The 26,140-nt window shown below is 41.0% G+C and overlaps 1 protein-coding gene across 1 annotated transcript in view; it reads left to right on the forward strand.

Moving 5' to 3' along the window:
* Dnah5 (dynein axonemal heavy chain 5) overlaps positions 1-26,140 on the forward strand; it is a 281,736-nt gene that overhangs the window by 42,565 nt on the left and 213,031 nt on the right. The window contains exons 2-3 of the mRNA XM_077109537.1: positions 21,019-21,153; positions 23,565-23,649. Of these exons, the coding sequence (XP_076965652.1) occupies positions 21,019-21,153; positions 23,565-23,649 (220 nt within the window). The remainder of the gene's footprint in view (positions 1-21,018; positions 21,154-23,564; positions 23,650-26,140) is intronic.

Consider the following 26,140-nt stretch of genomic DNA (forward strand, 5'->3'; position numbering starts at 1 on the left):
GTGCCACAGGGGGTGACAGCTGGGTCTGACAAGTGCTGGCAATGACACACGTCGTGACTGTTGCCTGACTAACAGTGACGATGCTGAGGAGAAGAGGCACCCTGTTTCAATGTGGCAAAAAAATGGAAAAAAATGTATAGCACAGAATGGATGAAACATGGCAGCTTCTCCCACTTAACTTATTTGCCATTTTTATATGCAGTCTCTTGTGTCCTTGTTTACAAGGCATTAAACTGATGAATGGTTGATTCTGTTGGGCTTTAGTAAGATCTTGTTAGAGATGGAAACTCATGAAAAATGTATAGACAGGAACTGATGAAACCTGGGCCACTCTTTCCTTGGGACATAGTCAGAAATCAAGAGCAAGACTTCTGAACAGCTCTAGACTAGAATTATCATATTGTTAAAGACCGTCCCTTGGGAATTTGTACCCTACTCTGATCTTGTCTCTAATCAGAGCTCTAACTCTTTTGCAAATTAAAAATATGGTTATATCTTTTGTTTGTTAGATGCCTATAAGGATCCAGAGGCGTTAGAAATATTCATTACCAGTCTGTTAGATAGGTAGTTTTATTTCTGACATATAACTTAGGAAACAGAGGCTCTGATGTCACACAGCTAGAAGAGACAGAGCTGGGATTTAATCCAGGTCTGTCTAACCCTAAAGTTGCCCTTTTCTATTATGCCACATGGAATAGGTTGTACACACAGGGTTTCAAGGCCCAAAGCACATGACTCTACAATTTAGAGATGAGTTCACTTTGGAATATAAGCATAAAACGTCAATAATTCCAAAACGGAGGCCTAAGTAAAACTTACATCTTATTTTATTTTATAATGACACTTTCCACAATTTTAAATGATATTTTACTTACAGTCATACATTTACTTAGATGCTATTTGTTTGTTATCTATCCCCAATGAAGGTAGGAATGACCATTTTTCATGGATTCTGAGATGTACTTTTTCCATATTTCCAAACCCATGAAGTCAGAATGCATCTTAAAATTGATGTATTCAAGTAATGCAGCAGCATTTTATTTTTTTTCTGAGAGTTGCATAAAATAATTTTTCATCTTACAATTAATATTTTTAATGCCTGTTTTTATTAGCTTTTCTATCTGTAGTGTAATATACTTGGGTCCCATAAAAGGCACTCACAACCAGATCCAAATGGAGCTTCAAACTTTCCCTAAAGGAACGTGGATTTCTGGATGAAGCCTCCTGCCTGTGCAAGGTCCATTGTCCACTCTGGCTTTGCCAGCATGCCTGGGTTGTTTGTGGATTGTGCACAGCCACATACTCGCCCTGGATGGGCACGTTGATCCATGTGGCTGGGGCTGGAGAGCTCCCCAGCATACGAGCTCCTGTCACAGAGCTATGCCAACTGGAGCTGCTGCCTGGTGGAAACCACCGTGGAAAACCCTTCCTGATTTTCCTACTGAGCAATGCTTGACAATCTCCAAGCAATAGAAATGGGCTGTCTTTCCAGAAATGGAGGGTAGGTGCTCAATTGTAGATTAGAGTCACGCTTTGCTTTGTTCCTGCTGCTTAATGCAGTGAGCTGTCCTTCCTGAGAAGCCCTGTGCACTTAATGAACTTCAAGACCCCCAAGAAGATCCCTGAAGGCATCCACTGCCTCTATCTTGCCTAGAGGGATTCAGCCACAAAGGCTGGAAGATTTGCAGTCTGCTGGGAAAACCTCAAGAGAGTCATGGCTATGCCTGCCAAACATCAAATGAAATGCCATCAGCCATGTGTGGAAATCTTCCCAGAAAGTAACTCTCCCCAAGAGACACCTTGTAAATGAGCTGCTGCAGAAACGAGGATGGTACCCAACATGCTGTGGGGGAAGCAGCAACCTAAATGTAACTAATGCCAGAGAAGCACTGAGGTAATGAATTGAACGTCTGTCGAGGTCCTGGGTGGACCCAGGATTCCTGGGGCTGATCTGACATGCTGAGCAGGGAGAAGTAGATCCTTCTGCCATTCCCTGGGGCCTTTTCAGCCTGCCTAGAGGACAGGCCTAGATACTCCTTTTTACCGTTCATAATTAGAATACAGCTGCTCATCAACCCACAGAAGTTGGTTTTTTTAAAAAAAAATATCTTGGGGCTGGGGTGTATCTCAATGGTACAGCTTGAACTTAGTGTGCACAAGCCCCAGCACCAGAAAAAAATATTTTCATGTTGGGGCTCAGAAGATAATATCCCAAAATATGTACTTCAACCTGAGAGTACGTGGGGAGTGGCTAATGCAGGGGAGGTTTTCTCTAAGTTCCTTTATCTGCCTCCAGAAAATAATCAGTTGTTGTAAATGCCTTCTCTGTATCCCTTCAACCTTGGAGACTGATGCTCAGGGCCCGAAGAAAGTCTATCCCTGGTGCCACACCCAGACTCGAGAGGAATTTTGTCCCAGGCCATCATCTGTTATTTGGGTCCATTCTTCTCCCGTAAAAACCATTTATTCCCCTTCTAAAATTGTCTACATCCTCCCTTCCATCTCCCCTAAGAAGAGGGAATATAAAGTTCTAAATCTCACTGAGGTATCAGGTGCTCTGTCCTCCCTGAGCAGCCCTGTGCATGTAATGAACTTGAACGCCTTCTCTCCCTTTAATCTGTCTACAACTGCCAGTTCATTTCTTTGTTGTGAGGTCGAATAGCAGGATATTAGCAGCACAAGCCCCCAGTTTCCTTGGATGACCTGACAGGCTTTGAGTTGTTGCATCTTGAGAATTCCAAGGACTAGATCCTGGAATCAACAATCCCAGCCTTAAATGTCTTGCCTTTTCTGCATCTTGCTGAGAGAGATCTTAGGTGAGAGATCTCTTTGCAAAGTACTCGGCTATGTTTCCCCATCATATCTTTGCAAGTGAGGGTGATCAAGATGTTTAGCAACAGAGAATAAATTACCTCGGTTTAGGTGGGCGTTCAACCTGTGAGCACAAGTAATTTATGGACATCATTTGCTATTTGCATACGAGATAGGCTGCTTGTTCTTTACAGGGGAGAAAATGGCTCCTCTGGGTCACGATTAGCCTATCTGGCAATTAGTCACAATTAGTCACAATGCTGGCAGTTAATTGTGCACACAAAGTTGTTTAGACAAAGTAAGACTGAATTTCTTGAGCAATATATTGAGAGCTGTGGCTTCTTGGCTTCCTCTTTTGATATGGTTTAAAGTTTCTCACTCACTGATCAAAGAAGTTATTTCAATATCTCTGTTGACTTCCAGCTTATTGTTGGGCAGTGTATAGAATTAAACAAACATCAGGAGTTGCAGTGCAACTGAGCAGTTGCAGTGCATCGATTGGCTGATAAACATGATTAAGAGGCATGGCTAACCGGTATAGTACATAAACGGCACTACCCTGGCGACCCGAGGCTTTGGAACACAGGAGAGACCCAAGGGCAGACTCTAGAAGGAAAATCTGAACAGTATAGGTGGACTTGTAATAGTGTGAGTGTGGTCAATATGACACGTGAATGAGAAGGGCACGAGTGACGACTGACCCTCCAGGGGACTTTTCATCTGAGAGCCTGTTGGGTGATGCGTAGGTTTTCCAGGAGTTAGCAGACCATTCTGGAAGGGCTGGTTCTGGCCAGGCCGTACGCTGTACAGGTTTCTGTGATGTTTAGGATCGGTAGGAGACAGCTCTGGAGGCAGAGTGTCAGCCGTGTTTTAACGGTAAGGAACTCTATTTGTAATTTTGCATTAGCACTTCTCAAAATTGGGGAGAAAAAGACCTAAAAAAATGTCAAAGTTATACACTGATGATTTTTTTGAAAAGCATGTTTTCTTAGTGATTTCTACATGGTACATAAGGGTCCATGTTGCTATTTAAAAATTTAAAAAAAGCTTTGTGTCCATTGGCTTTTCAGCATGTTGCCATAGGGAGGTGTAGAAATTCATGGTCTTTTGGGAAGATGCTTGTCAGGGGTAAAAAGCACACTCAGGGTGGTTTGGGAACTTTACATTTTTTAAACCAGTAAATTTTATTGGTAATTAGGGGTAGTTAAGGAAGATTCTAGGCTGCAAATTTCTACTCCATGTGCCTAGAAATGAGTTCTCAGACCTGAGATGCAAGGGTGTGTGCCTTTGAAGTCACAATGCAGAAAGAGCCGCCCTAGCACAGAGCCCAGCTCCACTGCTTTCTTTCTTTTTCTTTTTCTTTCAAATTTTGTTTTAAAAATGTTTTATTTGTTCTTTTTAGTTATACATGACCATAGAATGTATTTTGATGCATTATATATACATGGAGCATAACTTTCCATTCTTGTGGTTGATGTAGAGTTATACTGGTGGTGTATTCATGTATAAACTTAGGAAAGTTATGTTTGATTCATTCTACTGTCTTTCCTCTTCCCATCCCCCATGCCTTCCCTTCATTCCCATTTTTCTGATCCAATGAGCTTCTATTCTTCCCTAACCCCCGCCCCCTTATTGTGTGTTAGCATCTGCATATCAGAGAGAACATTTGGCCTTTGTTTTTTTGGGGGATTGGCTTATTTCATTAGCATGATATTCTCCAGTTCCATCCATTGACTGGAAAATGCCATAATTTTATTTTTCTTTATAGCTGAGTAATATTCCATTGTGTATATATACCACATTTTTTTTAATCCATTAATCTGTTAAAAGGCACCTAGGTTGGTTCCATAGCTTAGCTATTGTGAGATATTTTGAGCTGCTATAAACATTTATATGGCTGCATCATTGTACTATGTTGATTTTAACTCCTTTGGGTATATACTAAGGAGCAAGATAACTTGATCAAATGATGGTTCCATTTCAAGTTTTCCGAGCAATCTCTGTACTTCTTTCCAGAGTGATTGCATCAATTCACAGTCCCACCAGGAATGTATGAGTGTACCTTTTCCCCTACATCCTTGCCAACATTTATTGTTACTTGTTGTCATCATCATCATCATCATCATCGTCTTCCTCTTCTTCTTGAAAAAAAGAAAAAGAAGATTTATTGCTTTCCTAGCAAAGGAGAAGCACAGGGGACTCCTGTCCCAGAACCTATGATTCTGCCACCAGCACAAAAAGGGGGCTTTTACAGAGGTTATTCAATGGCTACATCCCATGTGTTGTAATTCACTTGTTAATTTGGGAGACAGTCAAGTCTGAGATCTTTCAGTACCATCCCCCAAATCTGGATTACTTCATTCCTATGGTGGGTATGTACTCAAGGACAGTTAAGTCTGCCTAAAATGGAAAATAAAAGTAATCCTGTTTCCCCTGAGATTAGGGAAAGAGAGAGACTGGGGAGGAGTAAGGAGAGAGGAAGAGAAATAAACACGTTCATTTAAAAAATAAATTGTAGTGGTAGAGCAGCAAGGGATATATTCAAAGCTATATTCAAAGTGGACTGCTTTTACATTTTCCCACTGTCAATTTCTACATTCAATTTCTATGGAAAAATGGGTGATGACATCTCCAAGTTGCTTCCTACAGAAAGAGGGTGAAGTTAGGGGAAGTAAGCCAAAGTCCTTGTTCTCTGTCAGGCGGGGCATAGACAGTTAAGGGTATTCAGCATAAACAAATTCAGTATATCAGTGAAAAACAGATTGAGTTTATCAGTGTAGGAAGTTAGGAAGTTTTGTACATCTGTGAGATCAGGCTCAAATTAATTCAGGACACTTGTGAATGTTGAGTCCTTTGTGATCACTATTATTAGACACTCTCACATAAGGACCCTTTCTTTATAGCCTCCAGCTTTACTTACTTTTGGTAGGGCTGACACAAGTGCACATCTTAAGTTACATTAAAAAAACAACAACATTGTTTTCCTTAAATGTCCATGTAGGACTGGGCTCAAGGCTAGGCTCCCCTGCCAGGTACTTAAGACCAAGTTGGTAAAAACTGACCTTGTTCCTTCCTATCTACTCTTAAAAGTCAGCTGAGATTCATCAGAGATCAATCTTCAGGATATTTGTGAAGCCTGTTGGATCCTTTAGCTTTCCTCTACCAGTGGTGCCATCTGCCAGGATGGGTCAGAGTCCTGATGACCATATGTGGCTTCTCTTGGAGGCATCAGGGACATTTCCCTGTCCAATGGTCCTTCTCTGTGTAGAATGTGCACTGGTTGGTTTCTTGTTCTCTAGGGTCCTCTTGATCTCCCTGATCAGCAGACCAGGTGACTTGCCAGAGTTGCAGGGTCCAGAAAGGGGTCCCGTCATTCTCTGGGTACTGGCTGACTTTAGAGGGCAAAGCCAAAATGTTGACTGCTTTTTTCTTGGCCCTTTTACTTCCTTGACTTTGGTCTCCAGTTTTTGGTTTTAAACTCCTAACAAGTCAGTCTTAAAGAGGGAGTAACAGGTTATAACTACACTATTTATAATTTTACAGTTATCCCTGTCAGTTAATCTGGGTCAGTATTAATACTAGAAGTTAGCATTATATACTACTTGTCCTATAGGTGATAGTGATAGTTTATTATCTCAAATTAACCCAGTTTTTTTTTTTTTAAAAGAAGCACTACCTCTACAAAACAGTAACAGACAACAGTTATAAAGTTTACAAGGAAAATACAAAATGAAATTAACAGAACAAAAACATATTGGCTTTTATAATCTTGAACCTTTACTTAGTTATATATTAGATTCCCTGTTTGAGATCATAGTGATCTTTACAACAAAAATCAATATTTTGGACATAACTTTAAATAAGCTGAAGTCTAGCCTATTTTGGAGTCATTCTAACAAGGAGTATGGTGGGAAGCAGAGTCTTATCTAAGGTGAGGTGGGACTCTTCATAAATAACAATACAACATTGCATTTGAATCATGAATCAAAGAAAGGCTGAGAGATTTTAACTTTCTTTTTGTGAAAAAAGTGTCAGAATGCTTCCATATTTTATAATGTCACCTTTAAACAGATCAGGTTCTCCTTAATATCTTCCAAAAATGCACTTAAATTTCAATTTCAGTGTGAGGAATAGCACAAAATTGTATATATAACTTATTGACAACAGATTACTTTATCCAGCTGTTGAAACATCAAATGACATGCATGAATGCCAACCAAATTTGTTTTTTCTATACAAATCTGAGACTTTTTCTATACATAATTTGAGTTTGGAGAATAAGTGCTCTCCTAAGTTTTACATTTAACTAAGTTTAACTTTTAAAGTACAATTTAGAATCCAGGGTATACAGTAACAATAATCACAGGTCTTCATGGGTTAACAAAAATCAAAGGATAGCCTTAAATCTCTCATACATTTAGGAAATGGTGTTAATCATCAGAAATTGACTTAGTCAAAGCAAACAGATACAGATAGGTCTTCAAATGAGAGTGTGGCTCTTCTATTTCAGAAACAATGTATAACAGAGAGCTCTTATTGGTTATTTTACTAGAAAAATTACATATACTTTCATTTTATTAACTTTTATATAACACATAGACAAGGCTTAGACAGATATAGTTCTCATATGTATACATATACCTAGTCATATATATTTTGGGTGTCAACTATATTGTTAAAACCTAAAATAAGTTGTTTAATCAGTTATAAAATAATCTTTTAAAAGACTTTAAAACAGGTACAAGCCCTAATTTCTTTAAGACTTATTTTCCCTAAGTAATAACAACTAATAGATGGAAGAAAATTATCGTGATAGATAAGGGATGATCAATGTTTCAGACCTTGCTTCATATCAGCACTTTAAAGTTCAAATAACTTTGACTGACTGTGCTAATTATAGCCAATTTAATCACAAACTCAAACTTTTTGAGATTTATCTTCCACAAACCTTCTGTGACTTACTTAGACACAACTTGCCTGCATTCTTAGTTTTGTCCCCTTTCATCTTGGACTTTAACACAAGAGTATTGCTTTACCAGGCAACATATTTTCTCATCCGGAAATATTTCTTTTACCTTCTAATTTTCTGTACTAAAATATATTTTCATACCTATAACTTTCTTTTATCTTTTCTAGTTTTGGGCCCTTTCTTAAATTCACATTCTGGAATAGTCCTTACGGATGTTACCTGTGCATTTAATTCACACAACAGTTTCATCTCAGGAGAGGGTTGGACCATCCAGCATATACAAAAACTGTGCCTTAATCCTTTTTCTCCCAGGTTGCATCCAAGAGCTTGGAGCACAGGATACTTTTGAGCCTGACCTATCACAATGCCATCAACTTTAAGTGAGTTCCCACTGTCAGTTGTACCCAGAGGCTCTTTGGGGCCTTTTTCTTATACTAAGTATATTGACATGCCATGGGGGAGGCCCTTTCCGTCCTTTTCTTTAGGCTTCCTTGGAGATCCCTTTGCAGAGGCTGCCTGCAAAACACAGGTGGACCTTAGTTTCAGTCTTTTGCCTCTCAGGGTGCAGTTGTTTGTCCTGTCACTCTCCCCAGGTGTTTAGTTTGATGGGACACTGTTATAGCAAGGATTGCTCTGCCCCAGTGATGAAAATACCTTGGCCAAACGAGGTGTCCTGTCAGACCTTAAAAGGGGAGACGAACCCTGACCCGAACCCCAATCCTGTCCGAGGTCATAACTGACAGTGCTGGAACCTAGTGCCACAGTTTTGTGGCTAGCATCCTCCACCCACTAGGGGCAAAAGGGACGGGAAGGCAGGGCAGAGGCCAGTTTCTCTTTGGCCATTTTTCTGGAGCCCAGGCTGTATTTCTGGCATTTTTCCCTCTAGTTCAGGGTTGGTGTCCTTGACCCACCGTGAGATGATCTGCCGTTTCTTGGGGCCGGGCTGAGAAACAGTGTTGGGAGTGCCAGCACTGGGTTTAAAAGATTTATATCATTTTAATGCTTTCTTCTGGTGTTCTGCTACCCTTGAACACCCGAGGCAGCGCCTTTTGGCACCTTCAAACTAGTTCCTGTTTACCCCTCATCATGCCACTGCATAATGCTTGTATATACAGACTCTCTTTCACATGCTTCACCCTTGATAGACCAACTTCACTGTCAAGATTGTATCATAATCCAGAAAGATTATTCAAAGTCCAGATTGTGTCACAGTAAACCGTCTTTCTCTTAGACAGGCTTGTACCTATAGGTGGCCCATTCAGCCAAGATCTCTCTGCTCAAGAGACTACTGGGTAAGATCAACAAAGCTCAGCTCATGTCTAAAGGGCCAGGAACAGACAAAACAGCAGACAGACGAGAGAGGATCACTGAAACCAGGGCAGACAGATGGGAACCTTTAAAACAGATAGACCTGCACGTACAAATGTGTTCCACTTACTTTACCTTTGACAGACCAACTCCGAATACAAGATTGTATAATAATCCTGAAAGCTATCCAAAAGCCAGATCATTACAGTAAAATATTATCTTAGACAGGCTTGTACCTGTAGGTGGCCTTTCAACTTATTTCACCTCTGACAGACAACCTCCAATTGCAAGACGGTACAGAAAAGAAACAGAGAGAAAGACAACCAGAGAGGAGCCCCCAAACCATGACCATGGGAACCCTGAAACTGATCAGCAAAGATCTTTCCCAAGAGACTACCTATAGGATCAGTGCAGGACTGGCCACGTCTTAAAAGGGGCAGTAACAGATACAAACAAAACAAAAACACAGACGAACAACCAGAGGCAATTCCCAAACCCAAGGCCAGCGCAAACAGATGAGTAACCCAGAAGGGAGTAAATATCCTAGGCTCTTGAGTCCCACTTAACACCACAGATGTCCCCAGAAAGAGACACCAGATGTTCCCACTAAGAGGAACTGGGAGTGTGGAATGAAGGGTCTTGGCATGCACACCAGGGGGCTCAACAGATGTCTAAGGATGTTGTGACTTGACTGAGTTCAGTTTCCTTTTCCTCAAAATGGACCATGATAGAGCAACCTATAGTGTTCCGAGAGAGAGGGGGCGAGAGTTCCCCGAAGCAAAAGGAGGTTCAGCAGCTGCTAGGATGGTCCCTCAGGAATAGCTCCCTTTACTCACAGGAATAGCTCCTCTGGTTCCACCCGAGGCAAACTCTCCTGTCTCCTAACTCTCTTGCAGCTGGCTCGCAACAATTTTGCCAGCCCCATGAATCCGCAGCCTTGGAGAGCCAGGTCTGCCCAAGAAAGCTGGAGTGGTGGCTGCTTTCAGGTCCCATCTGGGTCACCGAATTTCTTGCTGAAAGCTGGGTCCTCATCTTCCATGCCAATCCAATAACAAGGACATGGTTTTGAGAAAAAGGAAAAAGAAGGTTTATTGCTTTGCTAACAAAGGAGAAACACAGGGGACTCCTGTCCCAGAGGCTGTGATTCTACTTGGCGTCTTAATAATTACCATTTTGACTGGAGGGAGATGAAATCTCAGTGTAGTTTTAACTTGCATCTCTCTAATTGCTAGAGATGTTAAACATTTTTTTTTCATATATTTGTTGACTGACTGTATTTCTGTGAAGTGTCTGTTCAGTTCCTTTGCCCACTAAGTGATTGGGTTATTTTTATTTTTATTTTTTTTTGGTGTTAAGTTTTTTGACTGGAGATTAATGCTCTATCTGAGGTGCAGGTGGCAAAGATTTTCTCTCATTCTGCTCTGCCGCTTTCTATTATGCAAATGCATAGAGGGGGATTTGGAACTTCCTCAAAGACACTACCAATTAATGTCAGAAGAAAAAGGAAGCTTTGGTAGGGCTTAATTCTCAACATTGATTCATGCGTCCTCCTGGGCTCGATCACTGATCTTTTTTTTCCCCCAACAGCCTAGATGATTCCATCTTACCTGTTGTTTTTCCTCAAAAGAGTAGGACTTTTGCCTCTGCATTTTCTAAGTCCTCCACTATCTGCTCACTAATGAGTGAGGGCTTATTCCTAAGCCCCAGATTGTGACGTGTCCTTCCCGTGCAAAAGACTAATGGTCACCCTGTACTTTTTTGCCAGGAGCGCTTCTATATCCTTTAAGACCAAGTGCACTCCCCCCTCCTCTGACTTTCATGAGGAGGCCAGAACTTTGTTCCCTGTACTCTCAGCACTTTGCTTCTATGTTTGATAGAGTCCTTATCATACCACTGTAAGGACATTAGTTGACACATTTTTTTTTTTCCTTGAGAGATTGTGAGTTCTAGTAGGGCAGGAATGGCATCTGTCTATTTAAAATTAATTGATATTTAATTTTAATTGAGATACAAAACAATGTTTTGATACAGGTATACACTTCAGAATGAGTAAATCAGGCTAATTAGCATATCTATCACTTCACATACTTATCATTTGTATGTGGTGATTTCCGTTTTTAAGCAGACTTCCCTTAACACAGTACACATTAATATACGCTTGTGGAATCATTGAATGAATTAAACTTTTCATATGTCTGCAGACTTTTCCTGTGTTTCACTATCAAGTTTAGAACATTATAACCAGTTGTAAAATTTTGGGTCTAATTAGTGAAATAGATTCTTTTTTGGCACAAGTTACCTTTTGAGAGCATTTTTGGAGGTTTCATTTATACTTTTAGGATACTTGTTCTTCCACTCCACTGACATATAATGGTAATAAAATTATCACAATGTACTATATCATGTAAATGCATTTTTCTACTTAGTACACTGATAATGACAATTTATTGAATAATAACTTCATGACTTGAAATAACCAATGAGAAAGATTCTAAAGCTATTTATCATGGAAACTATGGCAGTATTTATTTAAACTTGGCCTGAAACTATTATGTAATGATGCTATATTATAATTAGGTTGCAGTAATATAGTAGTGGACTTTATCCACAAACACCTACCAGTAATAACCAAATATATCTAAACTCTGTGAGCTTAGAAAAGTCAGGCTATATATTCTTTCTCTTGGATAGCAAATCCAAATGGTTTTCAATAAAAAAGGTTGAACTAATCCTGCAAATATTCACTCACTTGTTTGCAACGATACAGTTCAGATCTGATGTCTGCCCTTCCCCCCATTTTTTAAACACTTCTCATAGATAAAGGCCTCTTAGTACCAAGTGTACAATGGATATGAATTCCAGACTTGTGGATTCTCTTCCCTAATATGAAATGGAAATACATAATTTTGTTTGGTTGATTTTGTTGGCTTCAAGAAAAAGGGACAACTTGAAAGATATGTGATGATCCTCTTGCGTGTTACATTCACCTATTTGCCAAGCAAGTTTTAAAATGGAGAAAGTAATCTCGAAGCTGCAGGAGTATGGTTTGTCAATGCTGAATGTATTTAGCTAGGGCATGCTGTTGCTCCACAGCCTCTGTGAACAGTGATTCTCTTGTGGGTAGAGGCCATGGGGGAGAGATACAGCACTTCCCTGGGGGGACACACCTCTTCCCCTTGCTAAGACACTCTGCAGGAGGGCAGCCCTTGTCTCCAGGGGGGTGTATGGTGACAGCCAACCCTTTCTCTTTAATATCTTTTGAAAGCTGAAAGGCTGTCAGTTCAGCTATTCTTTGGCAAAATAGCCAAACTAGTTTCAGCATCCTCTTAATCAGGCCCAGACCTGTCTGGCCTGGTGAACACATTTCACACAAAGCTGGTCAAAACAATATTCTTGGCACTGTGGAAGGTGAATGGCTCTGGGGTTTAGTTATCTGGGAGGTGAGGGGAGAACAGGTACTTCTTGGTAATAGGCAGGTGGATACTCTTACCCTGAATGAGTTAATGACCAAAGACACCCACATCCTAATCATGCCAGGGCTACATCCTATAGAATGTGCCTCTAAGTGCAAAACCCCTCTGTCCCACTGCTCTGTTGGATGCTTCCTTGGGACCAGACACTATTCTCCACAGTGGGCAGGGAAGAGCCCTTCTTGGCTCTCTGGAGTTTAGAGCTGAACTGTTCCATCTTTCAGTGTTTGTATAACTCTAGCAAGGAGAAAAAAATAAAGAGGTCTAGAGTTAGAAAGACCCCAAAATTTCTGCCCTTGACTTTCTCTATTAAGTTCTTTCTTCAGATGAGAACCTGGTGGTGCTAATCAATCATGATTATGTCATGAAATGACTTCATTTGGAGCATGATCTCAGGCTGGGCTACACATTAGAGTCCATGGGATGCTTTTGAGAAATATCAGTGCCTGGCCCACCCCCCCCAACTCCGGACAGGTAGGACAGGATTCCTTGTGGGTGGGAGTCCCAGGCATCAGGAGGCTAATGCTTCCAGGTGATTCTCACGAGCAACCACCTTTGGGTATGAATAAGGGAAGTTTGCCCCTCTGCAATATATAATGTGAGTGCTGACATCTTATATACTTAAAGCATTTGGGAAAAAGTCACTTGAATTACAGGGCCCCTGCTGCCAGAGAGAACCCTTGAAATTCTACAAGAGAGGTGTTTCTGATTCTGGGCTAAAACCACTGTGGAGTTGGGGGAGAGTAAGTGGCCATATGGAGGTCCAGTATGTCTCATTTCAGGTGCAGAAATTTGATATGCAGAAAATAGACTCCAAATCTGGTATGTTGGGATGGGATGTTGGGGTAGAAGAGGTTGTGATAATGTGGTTACCCAGATTGTAAATTTGGGGTTGGTTTGGCTCATAGATAGTAAAGAGAAAATGTTTTATTTGCTTGGAACAAATAACAAAGAATGACAGATAAAGGAGTGGGTAACTGAGATTTAGAGGCCCTGAAAAATCCAGCAAAAATAGACAATTCCAAAGCTCAGACTTGGACACGAAGTTGATGGTTCTTTCTCTATTTAAGTGCTGTCTCTTTACAACAGAGCGGGAGTATGGCTTTCCTTAAATAAAACACCTGCTGTGAGTAGGATTAACCAGCCTGGAGTCCCCTTCTCTTCTGGAAACCACTTTGCTCAAGGGCTCTTAATTCTGGAAGGAGGAGCAGCACTTCCTCTGCAGCTACAACCCTTCACCTGGAGAAATGAAAGGAAAGTGGGGGAAGAGAAGGTGAGCTGTGAAAAGCAGTTAGGAGAAGGGAGTTTCTAAATTGTGGCTCTCCCAGCCAATTACAGAGCAGGATAGGCTGGGCTGAGAGTCAGATCACAGAGAAAGATGGAAGCCAGAGGGAGCCTTTTCTCTCTCAGAAGGCGGAGGACTAAGAACAAGGGAACTGTTTCCCTCCGTGTCTGTAATTCAGTCCATTTAAAGGGAACATCAGCTCAGCAAGGTTTGGTCATATTTGCTGTAAATTGGGGGAGAGTTATAATCCCAGTCATGGCTGGATTGCATGGAGTTGTTGATGTTTGGGTCACAACAGCATAGAAGCTGGGAGCACATGGACCAAACTCTAGTTTGCAATCACAGACTCACATGATCTGGAATAATTTGTTCCAGTCTTTTCTCAAGAATGATTTATAAAAATGAATCAAATGGTTCATTGATCCATTGATTCTATACTGTATGGAAAGAAAGGTGTGGCGTCACCTCCTTTCCTTACTCCTTGTAAGGGTCAGGGCTGAGAGTCCTACAGACAAAGAAAGGTTAACAGGAGAAACACATAGCAGATTTATTTAGTTTATGTTTTATATAACAGAGACCCTTCAGAAAAACCCACAGACCCAGGGAATGGCTTTCATGCTTAGCGTCTGATGAAGAATGCACAGTGGGTCAGGCACGTAATCGGACAAAGCTGGCAGGCTGAGTGGGGACCCAGCAGGGCCAGTCTGCTCAGGTGACTCTGCACAGCACTCCTTCCTCCTGGGTAAAGGGCAGGACCCCTCTGGGAGGAGGGTCTTTGAGGGAGAAGGAAGAAGTGGGAGAGTGACCTTTCCAGTTTTTATGGCTTGCTTTGGGGAAGAGGCATTCTGGTGTTTAGGACGCCCCTCAGGGAGAGGGATTTGGTTTTCTGTGGCTCACTTTGAGGGAAAAGAGGGGTGAAAGGCAGGAGGGGAGGAGAAGGTCAGAGAGATGCTGCTTGAAGCCTTCCAGTGTGCCTTAATTCAAATGACTTGGCATGTCAAAGGGCCATACTTAAGGGTATCATATTCTGAGCCTCAAGATTATTACCAGAGGCTTTTCTGTTCAAAATCAACATAGAAAACACCCTAATGTTTTCTGGTGTTCTTGGAAATGATGCGACTCCATTGGTTTTTATTTTTTAATTTTATTTATTTTTTTGTTTTACTGCTTAGATCCTAATCCTTCTTATCTCCTATCTATCTGTCTGTCTATCTATCTATCTATCTATCTATCTACCTGCTTATCTATTTTGCAGAGAGGTGAGCTAAACAAATGGTGGGCCATTTGGGTAGCATTAAAAAAAGAAACGCCGTTGGGCTGGGGATGTGGCTCAAGCGGTAGCGCGCTCGCCTGGCATGCACGCAGCCTGGGTTCGATCCTCAGCAACACATACAAACAAAGATGTTGTATCTGCCGAAAACTAAAAAATAAATATTAAAATTCTCTCTCTCTCTCTCTCTAAAAAAAAAAAAAAAAAAAAAGAAATGCCATGTATATTTCATCAATAAGCAAGTATCTCATTGGACATGCACTTTGAATAATTTTTCCTTTCTGTTTTTGGATTTGTCTAGATTCAGCCAATCGGGGAAAGAGGAATAAGGGGAAGTTAACTGGTCTAAGCTGACCCAGGCCAGTGTAATACTGCTGGTATAACTCAGAATATGGATTCTCATTCTCTCTAGTCTACAACCACAAGTCTTTGTATAACCCATGTAAAATACACAGGGCCTCCTTCAAGACTGCCTGAGATAACCCTGAGTACAAATTTAATTAAAAAAATTATGTAAAATCAAGTTTGAATGAATTCAAAATTCCTAGTTGCCCTTGGACGTCCTGTGTCTTGGGCACTGATATCCTTTTGAGATGAGGGCTCGATTCCCAGCTCTGCCACTCACTTAGCTGTGTGCTCTTGGGAAAGTTGTTATGTGGAGATAATAAACAACAGGGTTTTTTTGTGACAATTAAAGCAAAGCATAGTAAGCAGATAATGAGTAGCAGACCTATACCTAGTGATGCAACCAGGCCAACAGCACAAAATGTGCCTTTCAAGAGGGCTGGGACCTTGGGTGGCCCTGTTCAAGCACAGAGGAGTTCTTGGCTTTAATGGCCCCATCCTTCATCCACTTCTTCTGGCTGCCAGTGAGATCTGTGCAGTGGGTCTGGGTCAGAGGTCAGACGTGCCAAGAAGGTAAGATAAAGGTGGAGGGAGCTAAAACATTAGTAAAAATATCATTATTCAAAAGTTTGTTTCACTAAATTTTGATGTCCAGGGCCAAATCCTTGGTCATGCCATTTTGATCCATATGTTGATTGATTTAGTCTTATCTCCAGTCTATGTGCAATTTAATCTTTATGAACATCTTTCTGGTGAGGGTTTTTATCTCCATTCTTATAAAGTCTCCTGAATAGTTGGGGATTATCAACCTAAAGTGAAGCCTACATGAAAGATTGAGCATATGTGTAGTTCATGCACAGTTTGTGTATAAAAACATGCAAACTTGGACTTTGATTATGTAGGATTAAAAATTAGGATTTTTAAAATATTGAATTGGTAGATTGGTTTTGAGAAAAAGTCACAGAACTTTTGAAAGCAGAGAGCCCTGGGCTCATCTCTGGGATTCATTATTTTAAAATCTCAAGACTGTAATTTGCATTAACTTTTGGACCAATGAGAAGTAGCTCACATGTCAGAGAAGTTCCTTTAGTGGTCACCCAGTGATCTTTTGATCTTGGAGTTGAGGCAACTTCAGCAAGATCAGCTAAATATCAGTTGCAACCTCACAATTAGTGGCTAAGCTAGGACGAGAAACAATGACTCCACTTGATGTTGGCTTCTTGTGTGTGTGTGGAGGGGGTTGCTGCCATAGCTGGGAAGCTATGCTCACTCCTTGTTAACAACTATATCAGCCACTCTTCCAGTCCAAGTCATTAGGGGCACACCTTGTCACAAATTACAGACATGTTTCAATACTGTTCTAGACTTCCCTGGACACTGGATAGATTTCTGACCATCCTCCCTAACCCCTAAGTTTATGTGCTCATGTAGTGCGCAATGACTTCAATAGGTCACTTAAAAAAAGTCATTATACACTTTACCTCCTGCTTTCTTAATCCCCTTCCACCTTCACTCTGCAAGTGTCCTAGACATTCTACAGGCCAGCAGGACAAGCCAGCTTCAGACAGCTGGTCACTGGACTGCATGCAGCTGCAGGGTTAAGTTCATAGATTGACAGTGTGTTGATCTTATTACTAAATATTCGTTTGCTATGATTGACATTTTGTGGTAGTGAAAAACAAAAAAAGTCTTCTTGTGCTAGGATACCTTAGTGTCGGGCATGAAAGTTGAGACTGGTAAATGTTGTGGTCTTTCATTTCTATGGCTCCAGGGTTGACTCCGTGTCACATGTCTTTGGGAGGCAGAACAATCTGTTTAAGTAAGAACACATTCAACCAACATGCTTTTGAAAATAGCTTTTGAAAACATTTACTTTAAAAACATGCTGATCATTTTCTTTGTATACATAAAACTGCTTTGGAATTTTTTCCCACTATGACATTTAGGTAAAAATAGAGCAATCAGTGTTCTGTTTTAGGGACAGGTCTGTCTTTTTCTCCATTCCAATCCTTTTTTCTTCTTCTGGGTTCTTATAAAATCGGGTCCTGGTGTGACATGTTGCCATGGGAGAATCTTGTTTAAGTGTCCATCTTCTTTGGAAATCTTCATTTGCTTTACATCTTGGGTCTTCTGGCTTTGTGCTTTTTAAAAATTTCTCTTTTAGCTATTTAGCATTTGCCATCTCTTTGTGTGGTTGCTGCTTGACCCCTGTGTCCCCATGCTGTTAAAGACAGTTATTACAATCCTAGAGAGATCTCTTTGAGGAAAATTTTATTTCTCCCTGCCAGCAAGGCAGAAAACAGTTCAAAACAACAGGGCATCTTCCTGGTTTTAGTGACATTTTGAAAATACATTTACATTTTCTACTATTTGACATTTATGAAATGTATACTTTGTGTCACAACCTTTGTAGAAAAATACAAGAAAATTGGTAGATTATTATTATTATTATTTTTAACCACAAGCCCCATCCTTTTCCTCAACTAAGTTGTCACTCGGGCAGTCCTTCATGTTCAGAGAAATGAGTGTAAATGGCACAGGTATAGCGATGATCTTTCAATTACTCTGAAGTCCTCGACTTTTCCATAACTCTTTTTTTATCCAAAATTTCCCCCCTAACTCTACATTCCCTTTTAACTATGCCCTTTTCCTTTATAGTCAAGCTTTTGGAAAGAGTTGTCTCTAGTCAGGCATACTTTTCTCAAGTCTAGATCCGTTTGCTTTCTGTCCAACCAGTGAAAATTCTCTATCAAGTTTATCATTACCTGTTGCCGCACAGCAAACCATGCCAAAACTTAAGGGCTGGAAGCAGTGACAGCCACCCATCATCCCTCATGACTCTGTGGGGGACAGGGTGGCTCCGTTGCTCTTGGCATTGGCTGTGTTGCATCATCTGTAGGCTCAATGAGATTGGGACAGCCAGGATGGCTCACTCACCTGGCGGTGAGTTGGTGCATGTTGGTGAGGAGGGCAGTGGGGGCTGTTGACTGGATTGTCTTGGTTCTCATCCACGTAGTCTCCCCAGGTGACTTGGACTTGTTCAACATGGTGTTTGGGGAACGTTCCAAGTGCAAAGGCAAAATCTGAAGATGTCTTAAGGTCAAGCCAAGGGAGTGGTGCTACCTGGCTTTTTCCTGATTCTCTTGGTCAAAACTGGTCACAAGGCCTGCCAAATTCTAGGGAACAGGAGATCGAGTCTATCTCTTGATAGGTTAATGTAGGATTGCATTACAAAATAGCTGTGGGATGCCATAGCCATCGTGTGAGCACAGATGCTACAGATATCCTCAGCAACCCACCAATCCTCTGTAGCATTAGTGCTATTAGCCATGCTCCATCATATTGGCCATGCTCTATGGCTGAGGGGTGCTGCTGTCTCCTGGGCTTTTCTGTCTCTGCACACTCACACTCAGCTTCATCTGTTTTCATTTCTTTCCCTCATGTTCCTTACGGTTCTTCACTTTTTAGCTTTTTCATCTCCATATCTTTTTTAGAAAATCATATCTGTACTCATGGTTTTAGCTTTTATTTATTTATTTATTTGACAATCATTTAGTGAATAATTAGTAACCCTGTAACCACCTGCTGCTCACAGTTTTGCAGGTGCTGTTCTGTACAACTCCCAAAGTAAGTTTCATATTATAGTCTTTAAACCAAGAAATGTCCATAACTATGTGTGTCTATGACTACGTAACATTTTTGTTCCACAGGGGACACTTGGCAATGTCAGGAGATATTTTTTTTTTTGTTCTCACACCTTGATGGTAGAAACCACTGGCACCTCTAAGGTAGAGACTCAGTATGCTGTTGAATAACCAATAGTGCATAGCAAGAATGCTCTGCTCCACACCTTCAATTGAGCTTGATTGAGACTTTGCATTTGTATGTCTGTGATGAATTTCCCCTTGAACTTCAGATCCACATTTCCAGTGGACTTTCTGCCTCTTCTGCCTGTGCATCAGTATACCTCTGAATCCAACACAGCCAAAACTCAACTAGTGGACATGTTGCTATAACCTGCTCCTCCAGATGTGTTCCCAGAAATGGGGAATGCTGTGAGAACCACCTGACGACCTCTGGGCTTGCGTGCCTCCAATCCACTTTCCACGCTGCCGTCAGGATGGTGGAGTTTTCAGTGCTGCTTAGAGAGCTAAATATCAATCTCTACTGATCTCAAACAGAATCAGTGATTCTCTATAGATTTCCAGTAATCTTTTAGCTTTCTAATGTGGCCCACAAAATATCTTATGATTTGACTTCTTTCTGATTTCCCATTATATTTTCCTAATCCTTTTTCATTTGAGTCAGTGAGGCTACCTCCTGGTTTCCAGAATGTACTGTGCTTTCTTGTACCTCTTGCTTCTGAATGTGCAGAAATGCTCTATCCTAGGAGGGGGTTCAGTCTTCCTCCAACTCTAGGCCTCACCCACTCCTCCTGAAAGCTTTCCTGTTCTCCCTACCTCCAACCTCTTCAATCCTGGAGTGGGAGATCATTTTTTTGTTCCTTCTATAAGAATCCATAAATATCTTCTGCATTTGGGGGCCCCCAAATCTGATGCCCCACAATAAAAATTATGCCACCCTGTGGTTATTTACATTTTCTGCTCAAATCCTACCAATCAGGCAGTGAGCTTTTTTGAATTTATGGGGTAACATTTACCTTTACAGTGCTGGCATGTATTGTATTTGGGGCTTAATAAATATGTTTATTGATTGAAAGAAGGACTCAAGAGGGGCCACCTTTCTTCTCCCCAGTAGAACCTATTGTCTAGAATTGATAGTATATCCTTATTCTCAGAAATGGATTAGAAGCCAAATGTCCACCAATACATTCATATTGAAATATTTTGCAGCTGTTATACAGAATGGAATAGTCTGTATTAAACAAGAAAGAAGTCTGATGCATTCTTAAGGGAAATACATGAGAAATACATGAGAAAATATTATGGTACAGGATAAAAATTGGTGCATGCCTATGTTGGCATATATTTGTTTGAGCAAAAAATATGGAAAGAAGGACTTGGAACTGCCAGTGTTGGCTAAAGCAAACATGCTTTCTTATTGTAACTAACAATTAATGGTCATAAAAAGGAAGTGGTGTTCAGAAATTAATTTGAATACCAAATATGAACCTGTGAACAGACAATAAAAAGAAGATAATGCAGAAGCTTATTATTTTAATGGCTAAGAAAAGTGTTTACAAAAATGGGGATCTCTCTTTTGTGTATTTATTAAATGCTCACATGTGCATCGAAATAAGTCTGTAAAGATTTAGAACAAAATGTTAACAGTAATAATTTCTGGATGGCAGATGATTTCTATTTTTTCTTTTTACTTATCTATATTATGCAATTTCAAAACAATGAGCACACCTTATTTTCTGAAGAGAAGTAATGTTATTTCTAAAAACAGAAGCTAGTACATAAAAACTGGTATCATTAAGTTGTCTATTATCTGAATCTCTAAGACTTGAAAAAACAGCAATTGTGTGAAATTGTCACAAAATGAATCCATTTGAGAACAGCAGTTGCAATATAACATTTCTATTTCTTTCTTTCAGCAAAGACTGAAGGAAGAGAAAGAAGCCAAGCGGGCTCGTTTGGATGGGAGACACGACCACTTATTTGCAATCGTAGCTTCCTGCTTGGACCTGAACAAATTCGAAGTGGAAGATGCCGTTCTTGAGGGCAATCAGGTGCAGTGTGTTTGAGTTCTTACTGACTTGGTGGAGGAGGACACAGAGGGTATGTGGCACTGTCCTATGGTGGGATGCCATGGCGTACCTTGGAGGGCAGGGCCCGTTTCAACGTGGCAGGGCTCCACTCTGACTCTCTCCTGGTAGTGGCAGCAGGAGGAGGGGGCTCTGGCTCTCCACTGTGTAGGGGTACTCATGTGATCATCTGAGTTCCATGATCTGACAGCAATGCCTGTGTCTCTCTACAGCCAGTGAAGTTGGGCTCTGGTGCCATTTTGGAACCCAAGGTTAGGGAGCCAAGTCTCCCCACTGCTCCAGGTTGGGATTTTTTTTTGGTTATTTATTTTGCATTTGTAGTGGCACAACTGAATTGTGCCATGGTTTCCTGATTTGGGCTTTGGTTTGGCAGCTAAAGTTTGTGTTTTTTTATTTTTGATTCTTAACCTTGGCTTCCATTTTCTGCTACAAGTTTCCTTCAAAACCTGGGATGGGATTTGCTCAGTGACTGACCTTGATGGGGAAGCCCAGAAGTATGGCAAGACAGAGTCTCCTAGGAAGTAAGGGAGGCACACAATCATCCTATGATTCCTGAACTATAAAACAAAACTAATCAGATATAGAAAGAGATAGGAAGACGGACAGACAGAGAGAAGGGAGGGAAGGAGGACAGGAAAAAGGAAGGTTAAGTGCAGGAGTGCTGACCTGGCTATGTTGGAAGCATTGCCTTCACTATGTTCCCAGCTTGGAATGGATCCCAGGGAGTCCGTGCTGCTCATTCCTACAATATCCTCAGTCTAGGAAATGTTACAGTAGCAATGACAAAACAAGGCAACTTACTTTTCCTCATTGCTACCATTTTATCTGTAGCATGATGGAAACTGAAGGGAACTTATTTCCATACTTAAAATCCAGGCTATATTTTATTCTTTAAAAATATTACTTTATGGTAAAATACACATGCAATTTACCGTCTTGCCTATCTTAAGTGGGCACCGTGAAGTACAGTCACAGTGTTGTGCAACCAATCTTCAGAACATTTATCTTACAAAGCAGAAAACTCTATGCCCAGTAAACAATCGCTTTCCATTCTTCCTTATCTCCAGTCCCTGGCAATCACCATTTTACCCCCATCTACACATGTCACTACTCTAGGTGTCTCATATGGTGGAATTGCACAGTGCTTGACCTTTTGTGATTCTTTGTTTCACTTAGCGTGATGTTTCACCATTCAGCCATGTCCTGGCAGGGGCCAGCATTTCCCTACTTGTTAGGGCTGAGGAATATTCCCTTGTAAACACATGCCACCTTTGGTTTCCCCTTTCATCTGCGGCTTTGACCTTTTGTGGAAGCTATTGTGAGTAAAGTTGCTCTGAACACCCGTGTACAAAGGTCTTTGAGGTCCTGCTTTTGATTCTCTGGATATAAATCCAGAGTTGGAATTGCTGGGTCATGTGGTGATTCCATGTTTACCTTTTTTATTTTTCAAGGTGGGGTGCACTGGGGATTGAACTCAGGAGCACTTGACGACTGAGCCACATCCACCCCCCCCACCACTATTTTGCATTTAACTTAGAGACTTGGTATTACTCAGTTGCTTAGCGCCTTGCTTTTGCTGAGACTGGCTTTAAACTCACAATCCTCCTGTCTCGGCTTCCTGAGCTGCTGGGATTACAGGCGAGTGCCACCTTGTTTTCCACAGTGGTCTCAGCATTTCACATTCCCATCAATAGTGCAAGAGAGTTCTGATTTCTCTACATCCTGGCTAATACTTGGCATTTTTTGATAGTAGCCATCTCAATAGATGTGCAGACTTTGTCCTTTTTCTTCTCATATAAGTTCTAAACTGGGCTGTGGACTCTTTATAAGAAGTGCTTCTATTGGTGGCAGGACAGGTGTCAACCACCAGACACACAGCCAGCCTGGTGGATGGATTAAAGCCAGGCTGCTGCTGCAGGGATGGTTCCTAGTTATTCCTCCCCCTGCAGTCCCAGGTCAACCTTGATTAGCTCTAGTCTGGTAGCTGGCTTTGGAAAGGTGTGTTGTCTCTTTCTTGCAACTGACTGAAAATGAAATACTCGTCTGTATTCAGATCCACCTTCAATGGCTCCACACTTTAGGAAATGAGCAAAAACAGAGGGACAAGCCCTGGTCAGATGTGCATACACAGCAACTATTTCCATGACTAATTAAGTTACTTCTTTGAAGTGACTGTTTTTCTCTGATAAGGGGTGTATTGTTTTGTAGTTTTTTTGTGTTGGAAGGAATATCCCTTCTACATGGGCTGCCCTGGATACAGTTCGATTTGAATAAGGAAGGTGGTACAAATTCTGCTCTTGTATGCCATCAGTTCTGATTTAAATGCACTTTCTTATTTGGAACAAAGTTGTTACCTTGCCTTTTCTTTCCCCCAGATTGAAAGAGTTGATCAACTTTTTGCTGTTGGAGGTCTCCGTCACCTCATGTTTTACTATCAGGACGTGGAGGTAGCAGAAACAGGTATTAAAATTTGATGTGACATAACCCAGAAATGTCATTGTATTTATCTGAAGGTGACAGGAAGACAAAAAGTCTGGGGGAACGAGTCAGGCATCCTGGGGTGGGGGTGGTGTGGGAACCACATTGTGCAAGGGGTGGGTGGCCCTGCCAAGGAGATGTGTTCTCCAGGGCAGGGGATGGAGAAAGCAGTGTTTAGACCAGGGCTCGGACTCCTGCTTTCTCTTCCTTCTCTACTTCTGTGCTGGCCAGAGGGGAATAATAAAATCGATTTTGTTTTGAGACTTCCTGTTCTTACATGTTAGATCATTCTATGTACTTATGTTCTAGAACTTCTAATTGGCATCTGTTTCTCTTATTAACATAGAAATTATTGCCAGTAAGTATAACATGAATTTTTTTAGCTAAATATCACATTGTGTTTATTTTCTGCTGATTCTGATTGAAATGTACACTACTGAAAGACAAATTAAGCATTTTCACTTAAGAAAAATGTGCAGATTCTTGGGTGGCTTCAACTAGTATCCCCCATTATACTTTTAATTCTATTTTAAGGCCAAACTAAGGACATAAATAAATAAATTATGATTATGTTAAAGTATTATATGCATCCTTTTATGCCTCTTTCAAAAAAAGGGAAAATAGTTATTATTCTTGACATAAAACATGAATATGCTTCCTTGTTTAACAATTAAAGAAATTATGCATGCAAATTCTAAGTGATTGGCATTTCTCCAGTTATCAGTTCGATATTTTGTGCTCAGATGGTTCATTATATTTTGAGTGAAAGATAGAAGTTTTGATTGCAAAGCGTGAGTTCAAATGGATAAAGTTCACACATGAACTGTGCACAGGGTAAAGCTGGTCTTCTGGTAAATTATACATGAAAGGAGAAGGGTTTGTAGGATGTAAACATAAATGCCACTTATTTTCACAGCTTCTCAATTTCCCTTTAAACCTTTCTAGTGTTTGTTTCTGAATTTGGGTTAAGATTCAGGCAACCTCATGACTTTTCCCAGACATTTTTAAGTAGGAATATTGCCTATTGATATTTCAACTTGCAAACTCTTAATTCAAAAGTAGAATTGTTCAGAACAGAATTTAAATCATTTCCCTTTTTTGCCCTTGCACATCCGCTGCCCCGCTAGCTCCCAGCAGGACCTCTGAAGTTGATGTTCACAGTGGGAGAGAATCATGTGGTCCTCCTCTGCTTCCTCGGTTGACTCTTCTACCCCTTGCCACATTGGGTTAGCCACTGTGTTTAACTGTGTCAGGCTGAGGCAGGGCAGAGATGAGAGGGAGCTTTTTGCTGGACTAGCACCTTTGTAAGTGGCTGACCTTGTACTCCCTGGATTCTTGTGGCCCCATGGTGGTTTTCCTCTGAGAACACTGACTGCACGTCAGGTGGTGGTGTGTGGTCCTCAGCACGACTCCTGCTGCCTGCCTCTGTATTGTGGTAGCATATGTAACCCCAGCTTGCTCTCTCCAATTGTCCTTCCAACACCCCTCTGAAGCATCATTAAGATGGCTCCAGGCCATCCACGTGGTTCCATCGTCACACTAAGTGCCCCCCCCTTTTTTTGAGTGCATCAATAGTTTATTTGTTTATTTATTTTTAAATTGCGTTTTTTTAAACTACATGACAGCAGAACGCATCACAATTCTTATTATACATATAGAACACAATTTTTCATATCTCTGTATATAAAGTATGTTCACACTAATTCATGTCTTCATACATGGACTTTGGATATTGATATCCATCACATTTCACCATCATTGCTAACCCCCTGTCCACTCTCTTTTTTTCCCACCCCTCTCCCTACCCCACTATGAGTCAGTCACCTTATGTCAGAGAAAACATGCGGCATTTGTGTTTTTGGGATTGGCTAATTCAGCATTATCTTCTCCAACGTCATCCATTTACCTGCAAATGCCATGATTTTTATTCTTTTTTATTGCTGAGTAATATTCCATTATGTATATATGCCGCATTTTTTTAATCCATTCATCTACTGAAGGGCATCTAGGTTGGTTCCACAGTTTAGCTATTGTGAATTGTGTTGTTATAAACATTGATGTGGCTATGTCCCTGTAGTATGCTGTTTTTAAGTCCTTTGGGTATAGACTGAAAAGAGGGATAACTGGGTCAAATGGTGGTTCCATTCCACATTTTCCAAGGAATCTCCATACTGCTTTGCATAATGGCTGCACCAATTTGCAGCCCCACCAGCAGTGTATGAGTGTGCCTTTTCCCCACATCCTTGCCAACACTTATTGTTGTTTGTCTTCATATGGCTGCCATTCTGACTGGAGTGAGATGGTATCATAGAGTAGTTTTGATTTGAATTTCTCTAATTGCTAGAGATGAAGAACATTTTTTCACATATTTGTTGATTGATTGAATATCCTCTTCACACTCAGTGCCCTTTGTTCCTGCCACCTGTGGACACGTTGTCAGTTCTCAGTGCAGCCCCGATTCTCGGGGCCTTGT

The sequence above is a fragment of the Callospermophilus lateralis genome, chromosome 5 (genome assembly GCF_048772815.1).
Source record: "Callospermophilus lateralis isolate mCalLat2 chromosome 5, mCalLat2.hap1, whole genome shotgun sequence".
Taxonomy (NCBI): Eukaryota; Metazoa; Chordata; class Mammalia; order Rodentia; family Sciuridae; genus Callospermophilus; species Callospermophilus lateralis.